Source organism: Melanostigma gelatinosum, assembly GCF_949748355.1.
Source record: "Melanostigma gelatinosum genome assembly, chromosome: 7".
Classification (NCBI taxonomy): domain Eukaryota; kingdom Metazoa; phylum Chordata; class Actinopteri; order Perciformes; family Zoarcidae; genus Melanostigma; species Melanostigma gelatinosum.
The window spans coordinates 27,539,597-27,550,929 of record NC_136640.1 but is presented as its reverse complement, the minus strand read 5'-3'; the positions used below and the strand labels follow the sequence as shown (position 1 = coordinate 27,550,929).

Genomic DNA, 11,333 nt, shown 5'->3' with positions numbered 1-11,333 from the left:
TATCTACATCAGTTTATTACTCATGAATGTTGATTGTTGCTTTTTTCGTCAGAATAATTGTTGTTACAACAAATACTTAAGAAAACAAGTTTTCAGGAGCTTTAACGGATCATAAGATCAGTGCAGGTTGTTCTCAGCACAGGCCTTCAGTGCATCTGCACAACAAACAGCTTTGTGCCCATTCTGCTCCCAATTTAAACCAGCATGTATTCAGCTGAATGTAATACTTGACTTCTTTCTTTACAGGGCTTGTACAAAGGCAATAAAGTAGTCCATGAATATGATATATGAGTTAACTGAAAATTACAATCCCTTCTTAGCATGGTGGAGGTTGGTTTATGGCTTTTGGCCGGTTACACCTGCAGTCTATGGGCATATCTATGGATACACTCGTTGTCTTTTTGACTCTTCACAATTCTTTTAGTTTTTATGTCCTCAGGCGTTTCAGAGAATAATGCAGCACACAGCACATAGTACAGGGGTATTCAATTAAAATCAATTAATTAATTAATAAACACACATGGCATACATCACAGAACGCTTTTGAAAAATGTGGCTCTTAAACTATTTAAGTTTTAGAAAAATGAACGGAACCGAATTGTCCTACAGCTTTAAATTCAGTTAATTAGGGTAAGTGAAAGCCACGATATTATATTCTTCTCATCTTCTAAAAAGAGAAATCTGTGTGCAAGGACTTTATCTGTAGTTATTAAACCACTTATTTCAGCTCAATTCCTCTCTGTTTACATTATTTTTGGGCAATGAATTCATGTGTTAGGATTCTGATCATATTGGGCTCTAAGGTTTATTTTCTGTGCCTTCATTTTGGATTTAAGTACGTTTGCTCAAAAGATTTGTGCTTTGTCTCTTTAGTGGCACTTCACATTGATGCTTTTAATAATTGTCACAGTCTCTGAACACATGAGACATACTGGTTTTAAACTGCCTGTGTCACGTTTTTTTGTTTCTTCCCTTTTATTTTGACTTTCCCTGCCTCTTGTGTCCTGTGTTAACTTCACTTCCTGTCCTTGTCTGTTTCCCACATTTTTTGACTCTCCGGCTCCGCAAATTGTGTGTCTGTGTATTTTTCTTTCCTATTAAAAACCCCTATATTCAACCCTCTGTTTCCCCGCATCTCCCTGCATTTGGGTCCGTCCTTTACTATGCCATTAAACCTGTCCGAACGAACCGACCAATAAAATGGACACAGTAGAAAGAGAGTTTAAGGAGGAGCTATATGACTTATGCTCCTCTGTATTTATGAGGAGTGGAGGTAATCTCTGGATAGGGAAATTCAGGAGGCAGCACTTAGACTTGTGGAAGTTTGAGTCTGTTCCACAGCGAGGAGGCCAGCACACGTGTGTCCAGCTGCTTCCTACAGTGGACGCGCTGCAATAATAAGTCTACCAAGACTGGTTTACAATTAAAAGAAATTGAATCCCACTGATGCAAGTACGATTACAGTTTCACAATGGAGTACATTACTCCTATGAAATATTACCCCACTTTGGAAAAAACTCTCCTCTGGTCCCATGAGACACAGCCGTCTCAGGGGACCACACGCTAAAAGAGGCAGAGAAAAACACTTCCTATCCCCGCCCTCATATCCGTCCGAAACTCCTCCCCTTCCGTTTATCCCAATTCCTATTGGCTAACTTCCAGGAGTGTATTCGCCTGTCTGCCTTTCTGTCCCTGAGTTTACTAACACATTCAATGACTGTCAGTTATTGTTTAATCCCTCTATGATAAACATTCCATATAATAGATCAGACTTTGCAACTTTTGCCAAAAGCTACATGTCTCAAATTCTCCATCTAGCTACTAATCCTAAAACACTTTATGCTTATCTTAATTATGCATTTCCAAAACACTTATGATTATGACTAATTATGAAATATTAAATATGAATCATGAAACACTTTTATTATATCGACTGAACACACAGTTCTATGCTCAAATTTCTTACAATTCCCCCCTAACCCACAGTTCACTGTGGGTTAGGTACCCCAATGTCCCTGGAGACCCCTACCCTGCTCGGTCCAGGGAGAGGTTCCCCATCTATCTAAACAGTGGCAAACAATTCATGCATACAGATATCATTTCAAGTATTCCTATCCAGTCTGAATCACCCTACGCTTGCCTCGCTAACCCAAAAACAGTCGAATCCGTTGAAGTCCACTGCCTTCCATGTCTTGGGGCTGGTGGGGTCGGGATACAATCTGTAGGCTAGAGAACACATACTGAGAAGCCTTGACTATTCTTTTACACTTGACAAAATTACATTTCTTAATCCTTACACCCTAAAATCCCATTATAACCCAATTAAACAAAATAAATCTCAAAATACTCATCCAACACAATCCGGCTATTTCCCAAATTTCCAATATCTGACCGGATGTGTTTTAGAAGTCCATCTGGGCCTTATCAGGTCCTTCAGGATCTCCGAGAGGATGGTCAGGAACTGCTTGTGAAGTTCCGCTATGGCACCGCTGGTGGCCTCATCTAGACTGTGGCCATCAGAAGCTCCAATTCTTCCTCATCCTCGACACATAACTGGTTGCCCTGTATTTGCTTCTGCCTCCAACCAGTCGGTGAATGAATTAGTGACACCAGGAGTTGTCCGCTAGCTCTTGGCTGAGTGCTGTCAGTCCTCCAGGCCCTGATCACCGATTCATCAGGAGCTGTGCTATTTGGAATGAAAGTACAGCAAGCAGACCCAAACATCTGGCAAACGCCACCTTTCTCTGCTAAAATCATATCTAATGCCATTCTGTTCTGCAGGGTCATTAAACTAGTCTTCATTAAACTAGTCTTCGCCAGCTGTGCATGCAGTCCTGATATGGCGTCCCTGGTGAAGTTTACAAAACGCTGTTGGTTATAGTAAATGTAGTTGATCCAATCAACATTTTTATTAATCGTTACCCTTTGAGGGAAAACAGATTCTAAATCTGCTGCTATTTGATTTCTGGCTTGAAATTCATTAGACACCCCCCTTGGCACCTTTATGACATCTATGTACACTTGGTCATCAAAAGCTCCCTTCGGGCTACCGGCACCTCTTTTGGTTCTTCATACTTATGCTGTACCTTCTTTGAACATAAGAGTGGGAGTAACATTTTCATAGGTGAGTGTCTTCAGGGAAGCCTCTCTACGTGATATATCTAAATCGGAATTAAAATCCAATTCAAAAGTTAAATCATAATCAAATTCAAAATTAAATTCAAAATGAATCAACACCTATATTCAATCAGAATTACCAATGCAAGTCAAACTGTTGAACTGCAATTACAATGGAAATATAAACGCTTCATCAGAATTAAAACCAAAGTCAACTACTAAAGTTAAAATGCTTAATTAAAACTAAAGTCAGAATGTAGGCTTAAAGACGGAGAGCTTAAGATACTTTTGATTTCTCACAAGGAAATACATAAATTTCCACCACAATGCTGTCCGGCATTTTTAGATTCACTAAGTCCTATCTGATGTCCTGGAGAGCAGCACTCCCTGCAACAAGAGAAGTAAGTAGCACTGCAGTCAGGAAGGCAACGACATTGTGACCAGCATGGCACAAGGGAACGTCCCATATTGAGAATATCTAAATTTCACTGCAAAACCACCTTGTACAATGTCACTAGTCACAATGTCATGAGTTCCAATGTGTTATGTCCAAACCCATCCTCCACAGAGAATTCAACATGGCAGACAGATTTCAGTCCCTGTTGATAAACTAAAAGATCTATGGAACCATGCTACAGAATACAGAATACACTCCTGGAAGTTAGCCAATAGGAATTGGGATAAACGGAAGGGGAGGAGTTTCGGACGGATATGAGGGCAGGGATAGGAAGTGTTTTTCTCTGCCTCTTTTAGCGTGTGGTTCCGAGAGATGGCTGTGTCTCATGGGACCAGAGGAGAGTTTTTTCCAAAGTGGGGTAATATTGTAATATTTCACAGGAGTAATATACTCCATTGTAAAACTGTAATTGTACTTGCATCAGTGGGATTAAATTCCTTTTAATTGTAAACCAGTCTTGGTAGATTTATTATTGCAGCGCGTCCACTGTAGGAAGCAGCTGGACACACATGCTCTGGCCTCCTAGCTGTGAAACAGACTCAAACTTCCACAAGTTGGCACCCCAGATGGGACACCCTCGCCGGTCTCGCTGCGTGGGCTGGAGGCAGCGTTGGTCAATCAGGCATCCTGGGCCCAAAGCAATGGTACACAGAGCCGTTTCAGGAAATCTGTAAGGTAGTTAATAGGAACTTAGGGGAAGTCTGATTGACTAGCGCCGCCAAGAGCTAACGTTGCCTGTGCCGATGAGGAACGATCCGCGGGGAGGCCACGTTCCGCTCTCTCGTGTGCGTTTGGCTGTGCATTAACTTAGAGATCGTGTGGGTGATTCGAAGTCAGTAGAATAATGGGCTTTTGGTGGAACTAGACGGACTGGGGGAGTGTTTGTGTAACTGCTGGAAGTGAAAAACTTGCGTCGCATTCATGATGAGCTTGGGTCTGGAGAAGCTAATAGCCTGTTAAACCAGAGGATTTAAGGTTAAATAAAACCGGACAATAAGTCCAATAATACGTGTGACTAGTCTGTGTTTTAGCAGCGTGGAAAGACGTTTAAATGATGAATAACATTGCATGATCTGTAGCCGCTGTGTGGGGAGCTAACATTAGCTACGTGTAGCTCCGGACTTATTGTACTATGTATGTAAAATAAAAGAAAATAACCGGTGGATTGTGAGAGGAGACAAAGGGCGTATGAATGAAATTAAAGTGTGGGATTTTGGTGAAACGTGTGTGTGAACGTTTGTTAAAAGTTCCGCTTCGTCATTAGCATAGCCGTTAGCATAGCTGCTGGCAAAGGCTAAAGGTCAACAGGAAGTTGGGTTGTGTAGAAAAAAAAAAACGCCAGAAAGCAACTCCACCACCTAGCGGCCAGGAGGAGTAACTGCTAGATAATAACAAACCTAGTGTTTCGAATCTGTAATTACACTAGTACTAAAACAGTCTGACATCTGGTGGCTTAGAGAGGCAATCACAGCCTAGCTTTATAATATTACAAGAGGTATGCCACCCAGTGGATTAATAGATAAATTACAATAATATAGTTTTTTAGATATATACTTCTAATATTCATTGTCTTTGAGTTTATGATCTTTAAGTATTTCTTACAGGATAAGATATAGAAAAATTATGAAGCGTGAACAAGTCATCAAACATGAGCCAACGAGTACAAATATGAGCCAATCGAGTACAAACAGAGTCACAGGATACTATTCAGTTAGATAGGGTCAGAGTTCCTTCACCCGGGGAAGATCAAGGGAGTCTGACCTCAAATTCGGTGTTGAGGGGAGCTTTTATACATGTCCGAGAGACTCATCTTGCCCCATCCAGCTGGAGATAGCGTGTACATTCACATCAATGTTTAGTTAGCCAGTACATATGGACTATGGACATTTACCTAAGATATAAAGAACATGTGTTACAGAAATGCAAAAACTGCTGACACAGAAAGATAGGTTGAAACTAGGGGTGTAACGGTTCACAAAATTCACGGTTCAGTTCGGTACGATACAGTGGAGCCACGGTTCGGTACGTTTCGGTACAGTAGAAAACTATAAATGCCAGAGAAATGTACTTGATTTTAAAATATATTTATTCATTACAACTAACATCATAAAGTTATTCTTTGACTTTGCACAATGATGGAACTATACCTGAGTGACTCATCTTCTGGGGTGTCTTCTTAGCAACACATAAGCATAAAAAACAAAAACTGCTCCTTAATGTTATGTAGTATTGTTACTTACATCTTGCAAAAGATATTTTTAATCTCAATGGGACTACCTGGTTAAATAAAGGTTTAAACAAAAAAAAACATTTTTTTAATTAATTTTTTTAATTCAAATGTATTGTTCAGTTCGTCATGCATACCGAACCGTGAGACTCGTACCGAACGGTTCAATACGAATACGCGTATTGTTACACCCCTAGTTGAAACTAAAGAGAAGTGACAGGTTCAAACTAAAATATTTTTTTCTCCGACAAGCATGACCTAGCAGCAACCATGGAGGAGGAGTGGTTGTTTTTAAAGTTTCTGGGTATAGCAATAATATGATGGGATGTGACTTAATGGGAACTGTACAGTCTATAGACAGTGGGAGGTGACAGGGGTCATTAGGGGCTACTATATAGTGAAAATGATTTGAGCACTGAGCAGGTTACTGGTTCAACAACATTGGGTCTTTGATAAGGACCCATTGGGACCCATGACATAATTCCATGGCAGCACATGGCGATGATGTAACAACATATTTCCCTGGAGCTAAATTGACAGCAGACTAAAAATGGGGAAAAAACAACAAATAAGAAACTGTACTAACATTATGACATGCTGACATTTATTTCTGATTCTGAAAGGAGTTTTTTTAAAGAGAGTTTATGCAATGGCAAAAAACTTGCTGCAGCTAATAGTTGGCGGTCTGGTACACTTATTTCAAGTTTTTTTACAAAAGCCATCCAACCACACTGAAATACCACCTGGAGCTAAACACTCTTAAAACTGTGGAGATGACAGTGGACTTCAGGAGGAGCCCCCCATCACCAGCCTGAACAACACTGTTTCTGCTGGAAGCCGTCCAGTTTCTGGGATCCACCATATGATCTCAAGTAGACGTACAACATAGACTTCAATTCAATTCAACTGTATTTGTATCGCCCAATATCACAAATTTGCCTTTGAGGGCTTTTCAATGTCTACAGCATACCTCTGTCCTTAGACCGTCACTCCCCAAGAAAATGTTGAGTGTCAAACTGTTATGATGTGGTGTGTACACGGACCCAAATGCAAATACAGGACAGCAGAGTTCTTTCTCAAATTCTTTAATTCTTTCAGTCAGGGAAAAACAGGAAACAAACAAAGTCCAAGTTCTAAGGCGGCCAGGCACCAATAGGAGCCTAAAGTCCCTTCTCTCTCTTTCTCCTCCAAATCCGAGAGAGATCACGCTATCTCTCTCAGAGCGGCAGACAAAGCCGGCAGGAAACAGTCACGTCAAAACGGAGGCACGTCCACGCGCTCTGCTCGGGTCCTTGGGAAGGGGAATAAAGTGAGCCGCCTTGGAAAATCGGTCCACGATGGTCAGGATGACCGTGTTGCTCTCGGAGGGGGGGGGGGGAAACCAGTGACGAAGTCCAAGGCCTGTGGGGAACAGGCAGAGGTCGTAATAGTCCGACAGGGGGTCTGTGTTAGGCCTTGTTGCTTACACAGGTGGTACAGGCTAGGACGTAAGCTTGGGTGTCATTGTCCAGAGATGGCCACCAGAAGGACCGCCGGAGCCAGTTAATTGTACGTCTTATCCCAGGGTGGCCGAAGAGTCGGGAGTCATGTGCCCATTGTAGGACACGGGAACGGACAGAAAGGGGAACGGACAGAAAGGGGAACGAACAGGCGCCTAGGAGCACCACCTCCTGGGGCCGGCTGGGTCTGCTGAGCCTCCTGCACTTCAGACTCTATCTACCAGGTGAGAACTCCTAGGACACAGGGGGGTGGAACAATCGTGTCTAGAGCTGGGTCTACCTCGTCTGGGGAAAACTGACGAGAGAGGGCGTCGGGTTTGATGTTCTTACTTCCTGGGCGGTAGGTGATTGGCGGGAGTTCATTCACCGGGCAGAATGGATGTATTTGAGATTTCGGTGGTCGGTCCACACAATTAACGGGTGGACTGACCCCTCCAACCAATGTCTCCATTTCTCCAGAGCTAGCTTAACGGCCAGTATCTCCCAGTTGCTCACATCATAGTTCCGCTCGGCCGAGGAAAGGCGGCGAGAGAAAAAAGCGCACGGGTAGAGCTTAGAGTCAGTGGTTGAGTGTTGTGATAACACTGCTCCTACTCTGGTTTCGGAGGAGTCCACCTCGACCACGAACTGGCGGCTTTCGTCTGGCTGAACTCGGATGGGGGCTGACGTGAATCGTTCCTTGAGGGCGTTAAACACCCGGTTGGCCTCGGGGGAACAGGAAAAATACACCTTAAAGGAGGTGAGTCTGGTTAGGGGTGACGCCGTCTGGCTGTAGTTCCGAATGAACCGGCGGTAGAAGTTTGCAAACCCGAGGAACTGCTGGAACTTCTTCCAGTTAGAGTTGACCGGCCACTCGGTGACCGCCTTAACCTTTGCCGGGTCCTTGCGAATCTGACCCTTCTCAATGACGAAATCAAGAAAATGTACGGATGTGACATGAAATTCACATTTCTCGGCCTTGATGAAGAGTTGGTTCTCCAGTAAGCGCTGAAGGACCTGACAGGCATGGTGGCAATGTTCCTGTAGGTTCGAGGAGTAAATCAGAATGTCATCGATGTGGACAAACACAAACCGGTTGAGAAAATCCCTGAGCACGTCGTTCACCAAAGCCTGGAAAACGGCTGGTGCATTTGTAAGTCCGAAAGGCATAACCAGGTACTCAAAATGTCCCAGGGGTGTGTTAAATGTGGTCTTCCACTCGTCCCTCTCTCGTATCCGAACCAAGTGGGAAGCATTGCGGAGGTCTAGCTTGTTGAAAATCATGGCACCAGGTAGGGATTCAAAAGCAGAGCTGAGTAGGGTTAGCAGGTACTTGTTCGGGTAATGATCTTGTTTAACCCTCGGTAGTCGATGCAAGGACGGAGACTCCTGTCCTTCTTGGCCACGAAGAAAAACCCCGCTCCCACCGGGGAGGATGACGGGCGGATAATTCTGGCAGAGAGGGAGTCGGTGATATAGGTCTCCATCGCTTCGCGTTCCGGTCGGGAAAGGTTGAATAGTCGGCTGGACAGCAGGGTGGCGCCGGGGAATAGTTATATGGTGCAATCGTAGGGTCGGTGGGGTGGCAGGGAAAGGGCTCGTTCCTTGCTGAATGCCTCGCTGAGATCTGCATACTCCAAAGGGACTGAGGTGAGATTAGTTCCGGTAGTAGGGGTGCAGAGATAAGAGGTCTGCCGGGGAATGGCGGACTTGAAGCACCTCGAGAGACACGTAGGGCTCCAACCGATGATTCTGTTCCCTGCCCAGTCTATCTGTGGGTTGTGGTCCCGGAGCCAGGGATGGCCCAGAACCAGAGTCATCTGGGGCGTAGAGAAGATGTAAAAACGGATCTCGTGTCGTGGTTTTCTGACACGAGCAGGGTAATAGGGTGATTGGTCACCGGTGAGTGATATTGGTCAAGGGACTTCCATCCAGAGCATTCGCCTGAAAGGGGCATTCCAATTCCTCTAAGGGGATCCTATGAGCGAAGGCCAAGGAGGAGTCCAAAAAGCTCTGTTCCACTCCGGAGTCAATGAGAGCCAAGACCGGTAGAGGACTGGACGGCATGCATAACTTAGTTGGAAGTGTGAGACGGGACTTGGGGCGGGGTAATCGGGTGGAGTCGCTCGCCAGTATTCCCACTCTTACTGGCGAGCCCTCTCTTTTGGTCACACAGGGCAGACAGGGATACGGTGCCCCGGCTCGCCGCAGTAGAGGCAGGCTCGGGAACGGATTCGTCACTCCCTCTCTTCCTGAGATAGGTGGAACCGTCCCAACTGCATGGGTTCATCCCGATCCTTGGGAGGAGGGGCGGAGCGGGCAAATGCTGGTGGCCTGGGCTGCAGCGGAGAGGTGGAACTGGAGACCGGTGACCGGAAGTGGTTACGGGCTGACGAACCGGTGCCGGGAACCTGTAGTTCCGCTCTCTCCGACACTCCCGCATCCATGTGCTCCGCTCGGGTCCAAGCCGGAAAGTGGCTCCGCCGCGTCCGTGGCAGGCAGGCAGGCAGGCTGGATCGACTGTGTGACACCCGAGGCTCGACAAAGGATCGCCAAGACTTCTCAGCTGATCTCCGAGGAACTAACTGGAAGGCTTCTTCGCACAGGTGAAACCGGAGGCTCGACACTGGATGGCAGGTAAGTCGAAAACAAATGGGTAGTTAGAACCGGAACTTCACAGAATGAAAAACAGACTAACTCACGGTACCAGGTAGGTAAACGCACGGACTGACAGCTGAGACGAGAATGACAGTCGTGTCGGCTGGAGATGATCACAGAAGATGAGGCACAGCTGTGCCTACGGGGAGAGGCGCGGCAGTGGGCGGGACTCGGAGGAGGATACTGAGGGACACAAAACAAACACAAGCACGTGGCAAAACAATAACAAACAGAAAGGGGAACGACAGCGCACATGAGGGGAGGTGATCGGGGGAAAACACAGAGGGAAACACCAGGGTCAGACATAAATCCTCACAGTCTCCCGGCAAACCGCCAGGCTTATCGGGGTGCAGGCGATAGTTTGTGTGGAGTAGCTCCGGATCCATAATCCGGGAGCGTGGAACCCAGCATCGTTCCTCTGGGCCATACCCCACCCAATCAACGAGGTATTGGTAACCCCTACCTTGTCGGCGGACATCCAGGAGGCGATTGACTGTGTATACCGGACTGCCTTCGATGAGTCGGGGGGGTGGAGGGGGTTCGGCCGGAGGGTTCAGAGGACTGGAATGTACGGGCTTGAGAAGAGACACATGGAAAACAGGGTGGATTCTGATGGCTTGACCGTAAATCCTCACACAAACACTTTATTTCCTGCAATCTGCATCAATTTAATCGTGGAAAAGTCTTTATCAATGTAAAGGAAAACACAAAAAACAGGTGCGAGGTGGCAATTCAAAATGAGAATAAAGTCATTATGGTTCAAGAAAAAATACACCTGTCTATAAAACCGACTACAAACAGAAAACTCTTCTGATCGGATATTCATCTCACCATCATGTAACTTCCACACAAATGTTAACTTCACCACCCTTAAAACAAGTTCAGGCTAGATCCACTTCATCACAAACATTCAAACCAGCATACGTATTTGTATGTGCTAGTGAGCCACAACTATTCCATTGTCAAGACATAAACCAACTCTAATCTCATCATCCATCACATTCCTCACCCCTGGAGCAGCGGGGGAACACCGCAGCTGATGAAATCATCATCAATGTTATAGAAATCCTGTTTACATTTCGAGTTATCTGGCCATTACACGCAAACACAACACATTACCGTAAATAAAAGGACTTCATAAACACTACTTTACATTTGTGAAAGTTGCTAAGTCATGGTGACACAACCAATAAGTACGACTGGTCTTTTATCTTTTTAGGGGAAGAGTGAAGTGGCAGTTAAAGGAGGGTGTGATCGGAATCTCAATCTATCCACGCTGACAGAAGTCCTTTGAATGTCACTGTTTAAGTTTACACTTGTATAGGCAGGCCTCAGCACACACATTCAATACACACATTACTACTCATGTGCACTCTCCCCATGTCAACCACTCACA

The 11,333-nt window shown here is 45.2% G+C and overlaps 1 protein-coding gene across 1 annotated transcript; it reads right to left on the bottom strand.

Annotated features, from left to right (window-relative positions):
* Positions 1-7,513: 7,513 nt before the first annotated feature.
* LOC306780108 (uncharacterized protein) lies at positions 7,514-8,766 on the bottom strand (the record flags this gene model as incomplete). Its single annotated transcript, XM_079272317.1, has 4 exons — positions 7,514-7,534; positions 7,895-8,197; positions 8,302-8,320; positions 8,639-8,766. The coding sequence occupies 4 exons, from the start codon at positions 8,764-8,766 to the stop codon at positions 7,514-7,516; spliced, it is 471 nt and encodes a 156-aa protein (XP_079128443.1).
* Between the last annotated feature and the right edge of the window lie 2,567 nt (positions 8,767-11,333).